Below are 13,140 nucleotides of genomic sequence, written 5' to 3'. Positions count from 1 at the left end.
TTTTAAATTTTTCTAATGAACAAATTTGGAATGATGAGATTCATAAACCTTGCTCCAACATGACTCTGGAATAAAGTTATGCACTCACCTCATCACTTTCTTCTAAGAAAGTATCATCAGGAAATCCCACTCCTATGCCAGCTGAGTCAACTTATACACTAAGCTAATATATATGTGTATGTATGTATATATATATACATATATGTGTATATATATATATATATATACAATTACTATATTTATATGATGTTAGAGTAACAGGAATAGAGTAGATGGAATATGGTTCATACTGAAACATATCTGTGTATCAGGGCAGCTCACTTTGTAGTTTTGTTCCTTCAGGCTTTGGCCATCCGCTTGCCTTATCTCCTATTGTTTGTTACAGTACTCTCCATTCCATTTGACAATTGTTGCAGAATTTTAAATATGTAGATTTTAGATAAATTCTTAATAACCAAGAAACTTCTGCAAACAGCAGGTAATGAAAATATGATTCATGTGGTAAGAATTTGGCGAATGCTTACTTTCTTTGGATTAATTACCAATGCTCCAGGTAGGGCTCTGATGCCAGATCATGTTTGCTTCTCTCTGCAGATGGAATGTATTAATGGACTATTGCTACACAACCCCATCTGGGAACCCAAATGATGACACTCGATATGATCTCTTCCTTAGGTAGGTGTCTAAGTCTTGCTCTGAAACTAAAGACCCAGTTATAGATCATTAAAATGGAATGTATAGGACAGGCAAACAAATTATACAGCACTCCTGGGCCTTCTCAATGTATATTCTTACAACTTGAACTTGTAGTATTCAGTACAAAAGTTAACAACAGTCTGTGACACAAAATGCTGATAAGGCTATCATAGAAAGAGAACTGTAACTAAATGACATTCCCTAACCATGTTTTATTCATGTTTAGGAGATATGGGCTATTTCATTGTCTTATGTATAGCAAAGTAAGATTATCATTCTCAATAAAAGATGGGAAACAGGGTAGTATTGCTTATTGGCAGCTACGCCTTTTTATCATATGTCAAAAAGACAGTAAAATTAAAGTAATGGTTGGATAATTTAGATCCCAAAGCACTTTTGTTCATTTATCAGTATTTAATATGAAAGTGCAATATAACCTGCTACTTTTTTTTTCCAGAGCCAATAACTCCAACTTTGTTCTCCAATAGACAGTGATTGAGTGAATGCAATCTATGTCCAGGGAAAGGGGACATTGATCATAAGACCATTCAATCATTCCAGGTCCCTTTCAGCATTTTTATCTGACAACAGAATAGACTTGAGAGTTAAGCAATGTCTTCTAATAATGCTTGTAAAATACAGTTGGCTCAGATCATTGCAGTTATTGACACATGATGGGAGTAACATAGTGGAAAGTAAAGAATGCTTTATTGGCTAATCAACATTAAGGTGGTGTCAGAAGATATGGCCAAACAACTACTTTTAATATATTAGATTGTTGTAAATGTTAATCTCAGCAAAGTTTTGGAGGAAAAAAAATGTCAGTGTGCATGAAGAGGCTTAAAGGAGTTCAATTGTTTGATTTTATTTTTCCAAATTGAAAAGTGTATTTTGAAGTATTTATGATATTCTAGTCTCTATCAGTTTTATTAAAATAGTAAAGCATGGGAGTCAATTGCACATGCAGCAATAAAAAATGACCAAGTGAATGGCAGAGACCAGTAAGCCAGGCAGCTCACTCTGGTGCCACTATCATGTGGTCACTTATTAAATGGAAAAAAAACAGTGATTTTATTTTATTTTTTTTACCTTTTCATCTTCTTGATATTTACTTTTCTGAAAATTAAGAAAGTAACTGTATTAAGAAACAAAATTAAAGAATTGAGATGTTTACTTTTGTATATCCTGAGACTCACTTATCTAAAAGAAAGCACTCACTGAGTATTTCTTCTAAGTGGCAGGATTATGCATCATCTGATATTTGTTTTTCAACATTTCTATAATGATCACAAATTAGTTATATGGAATGTGATCATAATACATGGAATAAATATGGTGGCAACTTCTAAATCATCTCAGGTTTCTTATTGGAAATTTTAGAGGGTAAAATATGAGTGCTTATGTTGGAAAATTATAGAAGCAACTCGAGGGACTGTGGCTGTGAGCCTTCTCAATTGGAGATGTTGGGAGCAGGGCTGAGGTCCAACAGCTGCCAGGGATGAGCAACATCAGAAATGAAGTTGGAGAGACTTTGTACAGATTTCACAGGGGTAGATCTCATTAAGTGAAAAGAAAGGACCTATGAAATACGCAGAACACTTACCTGTAAATGTCCCTCCCTACTTTTGTAGGGCAGTTAATGAATTCTCTGAATTTCTTCAAGCTCAGACATGCAGAGAAAATTCCTCTATAGAACTGCAATGTAGCTAAACACTTCTGTCATTATAAAACAGAAGCATGGAGCCCTTGAACTTATGCAACCGTGAAGAAAGTTGTAACCATTCTACTTTGCTTTAGGAGTCTTTGAAAGTAGCAAATCCAGCTAAATCCTAATACTTCAGATAGGAACCACAGTCAAAGGTAGGTATTTCTTTGCAGTGTTGGAACACACTAAAAGGAAAGAAATTGAAAATGTCAGAAAAAGAGTTTTAAATATAAATTCCTCAGAAAGAAATAGCATAGAACAGAAAGCGCTTGTAACTCAACATCTCAATGCTGATTTTAAAATTATTAAAAGCAAGCTTCAGTGACAATGACTGGATTATAGAAACTTAGAAAAATGAAAATAGAAAAATAGAATGCTGGGTTATGAGGATGTGAAAAGGGAATTGGACAAATTTTAGATGGAAAGGAAGATGTGACTGGAATATTTTCATAGGAGTAGAGCCCCATAGTAATAGAGCAAAGACCACGGAAGACAAACATAATAAATATGGATAAAAAGAAACAACTCTAAAGACAAAAATGGGAAATTGATGAAATGACAGATCTAGGTAGTTAAGGGAATAAAATGCAGGCATTTATGGATATATATGCATTTGTGTGTATTATGTAAAATATACAAATTATATTATAATAAAATTCCTCATAAAGAATCTAAAATAATAGAACATTGTTTAAAACTATAATTTAAGAGTATGTTATTAAGCTGAAAAATAATTAATCACAATGGCTTATTGAAAAGCTATGCACAGTGAAATTTAAGGTTTCCTAAAGTGACAACTAGAAGAAACTGAGGAAGACATAGTCAAATTCCAATAAAAGTTAGAGACTTTATCCCTCAGGAAACTTAACTGAGATCAGAAAATAAAACGCCTCTCAAAGAATAAGATGGAGAGTAATTGAGGAAGGCAACTGCGTTCAACCTCTGAACTCTGTGGGCATGTACATCTATAACCCTCACACACATACCCACACCCATACACACATGCATACACATACATACCCACATACACACACACACACACACCTCCACATCCCACACTCTCCACACCCCCCACACATGCACACATACACATACATACACCCCCACATACACACACATGCACACACATATACATACACACATGTAAGTGTGTATACACATATGTTTTCTCTCTCACACTCACTCATACACACTCATACACAGATACACTCTCACATTTGCACAAAAATTTTTGAGATAATGATTATAATAATATCATAAAACAGAATGTCTTGTCACTGGACAGTCTAAAACTCAGAGCTTATAGCTGAGTTTAAAAATGAAATAAATTAGCAATTTTAAGTACATTAAAGAAAAGATTTGAACAAAAACAACAGTCACAGGCTAATGTGATAAATAAATAAAATGGCTTGCTGATACATAGAAAATGCAAAATGTCAGGTAGAGAATGAGAATGGAAACCAGAGAGCATGGTCCATTCGATCATTAGTTTTTTTTATCACAATGAATGACCAAAGAAATGGATTGTATGTAAATAAGGAATTGACTAAATAAAATTCTAGCATATGTGTACACTAGAACACTATACAATTGTTTAAAAATAATGAGGGTGCTCTTATTCTTACATAGAAAGATCTGCGGAATGAGCTACTAACTTAATAAAAAACATGCATTATATAAAATGGACTAAATAACAGTACATTCTTATTTGAATATACATTTATTTTAATATATCCTGGTAGAAATCAAAATAAATGCAATGATCTTTTCAATATGGTTAACAAGTAGGTGTGGTGTGGTGATGGGAGAGTGATTTAGTGATGTTTATCTTGTATTGTTTGCAACTTTTGAATCCTGGAATAGTATGGTGTTCCTAAAACATGACATTATTCTATGATCAGAAACTGCTCTGCTTGCAGTTTATGATCATGTTACATTTGTCAAAACCACCTGATTTATTTATATTCTTCCCGTTATTTGCAACACTGCCAGCTTCTTTTAGCTTAAATATAATGAGGGTGTCCTTTGTACCACACAGACTGATGTACAAATTTCACTTGATTGGCACTTCCCAATGATGTTCTGTTTTCGCATTCCCTAAACTATAGCTGCGACAAAGATCCTCAGACCACCGTCATCGAAAACGGGAGAAGCCAACGGGGCCGGTTTTCATTTGAAGTGTTCCGATTTGTGAAACACAAGAATCAGAAAATGTCCACTGTCTTCCTGCATTGTCTCACGAAGCTCTGCAGAGCTGATGACTGTCCCCTCCTCATGCCGGTATGTTTATGAGCACTTTTGTTTTAGCTCTCTGAATTAATCTAAGCTGAAAGACTATCAGATCTCAGGAAAGTCATAGGTCAGGGTGAACTATGACTTGATAGTTTATCCAGTAAGGATTTATCGAATGTTTACTGTGGGCCAAGATGAGGATGAAGTGTTGAAGCTATCATGGATTAGAATTCAATTGTTTTATCTTTTAGGATCATGAAAGAATGATTGAAGAACAAAATTAAAATAGTAGTAGCAAAGGCAGCCCTGTGTTGTAGTAAAAGCCAGTGATTGTCATTTGAGAAAGGAGAGGACAGATTGGAGGTATGAACAGAAGAGATGGTCTGGCTTGTAATTCTGAGACTGGACTAACCCCAGCAGAGAAAAGATCAAGTGTGTGAGAGAGTACATACCAAAGGAAACTCACAAGTTGCAGACACATGTACCAGGGTGGCTGGAGCAGAAAGTGAGGGAAACATGAGGAGGGTTCAGCTGGTTCTAGAAGGTAGATTAGCACAAGATGGTTCAAGAATCCATTCAATTAAAAGTTAAAGTCATTGAAAGATCTGGTTCCAGTGGGAGGCAGCTGCCATCAAAATATAGATATAGTGAGTAGAAAATTTTAAAAAAATCAGAACTTTTACTCAAACAGGCTTCCTAGAATTACATTACTATTAACTTGAGGACAAACATTAGTACTTTTTCCAATTTAAATTAGCTTTAATATACATACATACATACATACATACATACATACATACATACATACATATATCCAATCACTACATAAATATGAAGTTATCACCTCATTGATTTCTTTGGTCTTAACTCTGTGCCAGATGGAGGCAAATGCAGAGTTCACATAACTTTGGTTCTGTGCTGACCAACATTTTAGGGAGGAATTTATTAAAGGCTTGAGAGAAATAAACGTGGCAAAGTTTGATAAACACAGCTCGTTTTTAGGAGAGCTGTTGAGCTATGTAAACTAATGAGGCAGTGCACAGTTACAGCAGGGAGGGAATAAGAAATGTGGTCCAAGCCAGAAGAAGAAACACTGTAGCAGTTATATGCAAAGTAATTAAATAAATGCACAGAAGGAAATGTATAAAATTAAACATGTGGTGTATCTTCCAAAAGAATCTGCTTTCCAAATGGCCATAAAGAAACAATTTTGTGCTGGTGTGGAATTTCATTTGTTTCCATTAACACCTCAGATTTGTGGCAACAGAAAAAAGAGAGATGTTGGGAGCAGGACAACTTGGGTTCCTCAGAGCACTTCTGGAAACGCGGTCCTATCTGCTGGTCCCATCATCACTCGCAGCGGTAAGAAAGCCCCCCCCTTTTGTTTGTAGCCGGAGAGGAATCCGAATTGACCAGCTACTTGGCCTCCAAGATCTCCAGGTTTCTAAAGAACACTAGTTAGCGGTGACTCGTGAGCAGTTTTCCACTTACTCAGTGTTTAGGCCAGAGGCAATATGTCTTCACTACATTTTTGTTTCACATGGCTCCCGACCCGTCAGTGCAAATGTTTCCTGTTGTGCCTCCAATTTGCACTTCCTGCTTGTATTCTTGTCATTGTGGCTTACCTGTATGAACTCTATCCATTATTTCCCTTGTTATCTACTTTTTTCTTAAAACTGACCAGCAGGAGGCACTATCGAGCCTGGCCGCCACACAAAAGTAAGATCCCGTAAGAGTGTCCTTGGTGCTGAAGAGCACTTACTGCTCTTGCAGAATACCCACTTGACCCCAGCTCCCATGAAGGTTCACAATCTCCTTTAAAGGCAGATCAGTTATAGGATGCCTCTGGCCTCCAGTGGCACTGGAACATACTTGCACATATATGTGTGCATGTGAGCATATGTACAATTATAAATACAAAGATAGGATCTTAAAAATAAGCAACACTTTTCTTTCTAAAGCTGCACTCACTGGCAGCCTTTCCTTAACCTTCTGCCCAAGAAACACGCTTACTCTTGTGAACGCTCTACATCTTGGTAAAGCATCCTAGCAAATACTGCTGAGTTGCCCACTTTGAGTACCACTTGCCTCATTCCTTTCTTTTGTACCGAGAGAGCACATTCACATTCATACATTTATATGAGCAGATGGACATGGGGTCATACACACATATTCTCATGGATACAAATATTTTCTCCCACACATTTTGCACAAAACTACATGGAAGAGACTAAGGAATATGGATTTCATTCTGTATGAAGCTAGAAGCTTCCAGAATGGACCGGATAAAAGAGGCATATGGTAATTTGAATATGCTAAAACTGAAGCTGGACATACTTGACTCTGGGTCCAGCTTTTATTCTAAAAAAAGCCACGTGACTATTAATGACTGCATTTCTCTGTGCATGCTTAAAAGCCAGAGTTTTAAAGGTAGGTTACAAGATTCTTTACAATGTAGTTGCAGAATGTTCTCAAAAGAATAAAGAGAACAGTTTGGGGTTGGTTTATGTGCTAATAGTGTTTTCTTAATTTTGTGTGGCTGTAAGGCTCTTATTATCTTTCAATTAAATTGCCTTTACCTTTTTGCCAATGTAACCTACCTAATAGTAAAAAAAAAAGTTTGCCTGAAATACATAAATAATTAAGTGAAAGTACTTTAGCCTAAAAGATATATGAAAGTGAGTTAATTACTCACTTCCTTGTGTTTATATAAGCATACTATTATTGAAAAAGAAGCTAATAGGACCTTTAAATAATGCAGAAATATTTTAAATGTAAAACTTCTAACTTGGTATCTATTCTCTGAGGATTTGTCTGGAGGGTTTAAAATGACTGCTTTGCGTTTTGTGAAAGCCCCACATCTTATCTTTATCTAGTTATAAGATATTGCGGGTGGAATTACATTGGAAGGAAATCTAACTCTTAGTTCCAGTAATTAGGAATGCTTCAGGACAGGCAAAACAAAGCTATTTGTATATTATGGAATATTTCTAGAGTTGTTTTCCTATTAACAAAGCACTTTGAAAGAGACATTTGGGTCCATTTTGGATAGATGATTTAGTTGTAACCCTGTTTCCTTCATACCTAGCCCAAGAATTTAAACATCATAAAATTCTGAATATTTTGTTAGGATAAAATAATTTTCAAAAGTCAAAAAAGTAAAACCCTCCAACCCTATTAAAGATAGCAATTCAAGCTTCTAGATGTTACCAGCCCATGTATAGATCTGTAAAATATCTCTTCTTTAAAAAACATTTTCTTAAGTGTGAGTGAAACTCACTCTGTGTGTGTAACACATATGTGTGAGGTCAGAAGAGAACTTTTCCCAGATTTTTCTGGTGCTGGAGTCACAGGCAGTTGTGAGTCACATTTAAGAGGAAACTGCTTGTTCATTTCCTGGCTGCCCAGACCCAAATAGTCACACAGAAACTATGTTAATTACAACACTGGCCGATCTTAAATTAAGCCTTTTCTATTAACCTGTATATCACCAGATGGCTGTGGCCTAACAGTAAGGTTTCAGAATCTTTCTCCTTCAGCAGCTACATAGTGTTTCCCTGACTCCTTCCTTTTCTTTCTGCATTCAGTTTAGTTTTCCCACCTAAATCTATCCTTCCCTGCCATAGGCCAAAGAACCTTCTTTAGTAGCCAATGGTAATATAACATATTTACAGCACATAGAGGGGAGTCCCACATCATTCACGTGATGTGAGTGCTGGGAATCTAACTTAGGTACTTTGGAAGATTAGCTAGCACATTTAACAGATGTGCTATCTCTCTAGTCCCAAAGTATCTATCCTTAAAGAATAAGAAACCAAGTAGAGTGCCTCTGCCATCATGATCAGAGTTCCCTTTTCCTGGCTTGTGAACTCTTTCTTCCTGAAGAATGTCTGACACGTGTGAATTTAGTTTTCTCCACTGATAAAGCCTGGCAGAATCCTTTTCAGATCTTTGAGGCACTTTTGAGTATTTCTCTCTCACTCTACTTCATTTTATTTTGCTATTATTTTGGTAAGTAGTGTAAGTTTAGTCTTTAAAATGGCTTCATAGCCGGGCGGTGGTGGCACACGCCTTTAATCCCAGCACTCGGGAGGTAGAGGCAGGCGGATCGCTGAGTTCGAGGCCAGCCTGGTCTACAAGAGCTAGTTCCAGGAAAGCCTCTAGAAACTACAGGGAAACCCTGTCTCAAAAAACAAACAAACAAACAAACAAACAAAAAAAAAAAAACCAAAAAAAATAAAATGGCTTCATTGTTTACAATTCAATATATCAACATTGTAATAATACAAGATCCACACGCTCTTAAAAATTCCTCAAGATATAGAATGCAAGTTGTGTCTACCCTCGACACTTCCTATGTAAACTTCCTGTTGGGCTTCTTGGCCTGAGCTATTGCTTTTTCTGTGTCTCACTATAGTTTCTTCTTGAGTTGTTTAAAATTTGTCTCTCCAGGTCCAATGATGGGTTTTCAATAAACAAGTCCCATCCAGGCTTGGTTTGCTCTCTCCAAAGTCCTGATCCTTGGAATTTTGCTCAGTTAACTTAGAGAGCCACTGCTTGACCCGAGATGTTGTCTCGTTTGGGTAAAGTCCACTAAGTTGAAAATTCTTAGAAATGCTCCTTTGTTTTGTGTGTTAATAAAATGAAATCTGCTTCGGTTATTTTGTGCTCGATAACATTAATACTTTTGATAGCTGACTTATGAAAATATTCATATTTTTTAAATGTAAAATGAAGAGGCATGGTTGATTGTCAGTTATGATTAACCAGACTAGCTTTAACATATAATATTCAGCTTTAATAAAGGAAAGAAAAGGGAACTTACAAAAGCCAAGTTTCCAGTGAGGAGCACAAGAAAACAAAGAGAAGGTGGGCCACACACCTGCAAGATTTTATAAGTAAATATTAGCCTAAGGGAGACACACCTTACAAATAAGGTGATTGGCTAGGCTTCCCCTTCAGTAAAATTCTGAAAGTTTCTGCAGTGTACTTACTAAACGCTTCCAAATGTTGACTTTTCTAAGGTAGACAATTGCCTGTAGCAAATGATTCTGCTGCAAATGCTGGAAAACAATAGCAATTGTTTTGTTAATGTAAGTTGTTATGAATAATCCAAAGCCAAACTCTTACACAAGTGGAATCATAGTTTTATGGGTAGCTAATAATTCATAAGAGCACACATATTCAGTCTCTACATAAGACAGGCACACTGCTAGAAACTAACCCATGATGTAATCCTTTAAGAATTGTAGAGTTCAGGGCTGGACTATTAGCCTGCATTATACAATGGGAATTTAAAATAGTTCAGTGCTTTTTTAAATGTAAAATAAAGGATTCATTTTACAGCATAGGTAATTAAACATTTTTAAGTTTGCTAGAGATAAGGGAAATATTTATTCTGAATATATTTTCCCAGTGAGTGATGTTTATATTTTCCATTTAGTATAACTTTTTAGATGAGATGGAGACACGTAGTAACAATGTTTGTGCCATTTCTGGCGCAAACAGCTGTGGAACTGCTACTGCTGCCTCCCCTGCGAATCCTCAGACAGCTGTATGTTATTTTGAGGAGCTCACTGAGTTTTTATATTCAAATTTATTTCGTTCCTTTAGGCTTCATGCATTTCTTTTAGCACATATGTACCTATCAACAACAAAACGACAGGAGGGAACACAGAAGTGGATGGTGACCTAACACTCCAGGAAAGCATCTGCTTCCTCTTTGGAGTTAGATAGTATTTTTCTTATTATCATTATTACAACAACACAATAACTTAGAGAATATCAGCAACAACAAACAGAAAGGCAATTCCCCATCAGAATTTATTATTCAAATTTAATTTCAAACTGTGTTCAAACAGTACATGGCTTGATTTCAGCTATCTGACAACAGTACTATGCTTTCATCTCTTCTGCTCTAGAACCTGGAACTAGTGCTTTTATTTGACATGAGGGGTTTGGTCCTAATACACAGGGATGTTTTATCCATAGCAAAGTGTTTATGAATGTATTCAGAATATGTTTTTTTCATTAGTGGGTGGTGATAGAAATACAGATGGTTTGATATTTTTCTATCCTCAGTATTCAGAAAAAAATGTGTGTGTGTGTGTGTCTGTGTGTGTGTCTGTGTATGGGATGGGTATTTAGTAATAGCATTTCTGCCTCATTCTGTACACTTTATAGGAAGGAGCTTTTTGTTGAAAGCAATCATAAAGGACTTAAATATAACTCCTGCAAAAAAAAAAAAGACTGTATTAAAAAGATTCCAGCTCATTCTGTGCAGAGGACATGGATGTCATTTCAATCAATTGCCACAGTCCATTCATCCTTTTTATTTCCATGAGAAAGAAAGTGCCTTTGTACAGATACTGTAAAGAGTGCCCTGAGTAGGTGCCATGTTAGCTTTCAAATCTGTATTTCAGGACCTGACAACAGATCTGTAAATTTTGCTATCAGTCAAGTGTCTGAAAGGAAACAAAATCAGATATTTTATAATATTTTCTCAGAGCTCATGTATAGAAAATATTTTTGATTATGGAAATTAATACTTCAGGCTATAAAATATGTTCTATTCATAGTCAGTTTATATCATTTTAGACAAAAAGGCTCTGAACTAGACTGTTGATTTTAGCATATGTTTCCTTTGCCATAGAGGCAATGACACAGGGAAGTGCCCTCAGCTGTATAATGGAGGTAGCAATGCTGTCTAAACCACAGGGCTATCATGAGGATTAAATGTGACAACACATGAAACAGAGCTTTATGAAGTCTGGTGCTACACAGTTATACATCCATTAATAGTAAAAGTGTATATAATCTGTAGTCAACAGTACAAATCTTATGACTTAACAACCACAAGTACACATGTACATTTTAACATGGGTATGGAATAATCTAGTTGCTGGCTCAAAGGTTAATTTTAACACGATTGCAAATTGGTCTGTAAGAATGGGGAAACTAAGAAAGCGTGCTCATTGCCTCTGTCATGTTCACCAAGGAAAAATGACAATCAACTGCTTCAATCTTCAATTTTGCAGATACAAACAGAACTCCAGCTCAAGCTTAGAAGTCTAGTTGTCCTTTTGTTTAGTTATTAAGAGTGAACTCTTCTTGGATCTCAGAATGATATTTTTGCAGATTATGCTAGGCAAATTGGCAGCTCTTAAAATAGAGTGACACCAAATAATGACTATTTCTCTGTAACAGAATAACAAATGGCAGGTTATAAGTTCATAAAAAATGTAGTAGCTGTTAACAATTTCTGCCCTCACTAACCTGGCAGAGACAAAATGATGAAACAGCGTTGGCAGGAGAGAATACAGTATAATATATTTTGTGATGTTATTTGTAGACTTGAGGATGAAATCTGGTACACAGGGAATAGAAAATGGCAAAACCAAGGTTTACAGACTTTCATTCATGAGTTGTCCATGGAGCTTGGGTGGGGAAGATGAATAGGGATGAAGTTTCAAAGTTAGGGAGTTAGAATTCAGAAAAGCAAGTGTCTGGAGAGACATTTTCACTTTCTTTTTTCTGTTATCTTTCCTCAGATGAGACTCCAACCAACAATTCACAGCTTGGTAAGATAATTAGCAAATAAAAGAGTAATGTTTCAGAATGTTTTGGTGATCTGTTATCAAACTGTATCTTACTAGTATAATAAGCTTCACAAGTTCTTAAATAACAGTTCACAGGGGAATTTTAAACCCATATGTGATGCCTTGGGCAATTTTTATAGCATTTTTAGCTTTTGTTTGTTCTGTTCTGTTCTGTTCTGTTCTGTTCTGTTCTGTTTTGCCTGTTTATGGGATACCACACTTTAACTGATACAATATTTTGGGTCTTTGGTTGAATTATTGTTAATAGATTAGTGCATACTCCAGTGTGGCGCTGTGAGATAGAGGTGGGGGATATTCTGTAGGAGCAAAGTGGAAGGAGGTGAGATAAACACATTTTGAAGACATAACAGTGTGCTTGATTCTTACAGGTTCCTTGAGTGCACCTCCCTTCCAGCTGAATGCCGTCACCAGCTCTCTGATATCAGGAATGGTCATTCTGGGAGTCATGAGTTTCTCCCTCCTTGTGTGCTCACTGGCCCTTCTACACAGAAAGGGATCCAACAGCCTGGTATTGAATGGTGTAAGAAATCCCGTCTTTGAGTGACAATGACTGGTTCTACTCCCAGAAGGAGGCTTCATTGATTACTCCATGAGACTGTGGACAGAATTCCATCTGAGTTGAATACCAGCCACATTGGATATTCTTTTTTTAGCTTAGATATATTTCATGTTGTAGATCATGAGTGTTAAGATAGTGAAAGAATTTTGATGATATTGCTACTGCCACCTGTGTAAGTGACCAACCCTATTTTCCTATCACCAATGGGAACATTGACAATAAATACAAATATTCAGGACTTAGATATTAAAGGATCAGTCATTTCTCACATTATTTGTAATTTCTGTTGATGGTTGACGTAAGAGATAAACGTAAGCACATGGGAAAAA

The 13,140-nt window shown here is 36.1% G+C and overlaps 1 protein-coding gene across 1 annotated transcript in view; it reads left to right on the top strand.

Annotated features, from left to right (window-relative positions):
- Zpld1 (zona pellucida like domain containing 1) overlaps nucleotides 1–12,796 on the top strand; it is a 63,800-nt gene extending 51,004 nt beyond the window's left edge. Inside the window, exons 7-11 of the mRNA XM_038346658.1 lie at nucleotides 595–675; nucleotides 4,510–4,681; nucleotides 5,887–5,995; nucleotides 12,184–12,213; nucleotides 12,621–12,796. Coding sequence (XP_038202586.1) covers nucleotides 595–675; nucleotides 4,510–4,681; nucleotides 5,887–5,995; nucleotides 12,184–12,213; nucleotides 12,621–12,796 — 568 coding nt within the window. The remainder of the gene's footprint in view (nucleotides 1–594; nucleotides 676–4,509; nucleotides 4,682–5,886; nucleotides 5,996–12,183; nucleotides 12,214–12,620) is intronic.
- The last annotated feature ends 344 nt before the right edge of the window (nucleotides 12,797–13,140 follow it).

Source organism: Arvicola amphibius, chromosome 10, assembly GCF_903992535.2.
Source record: "Arvicola amphibius chromosome 10, mArvAmp1.2, whole genome shotgun sequence".
NCBI classification, from domain to species: Eukaryota; Metazoa; Chordata; class Mammalia; order Rodentia; family Cricetidae; genus Arvicola; species Arvicola amphibius.
This window is presented reverse-complemented; position numbering and strand designations above follow the sequence as displayed.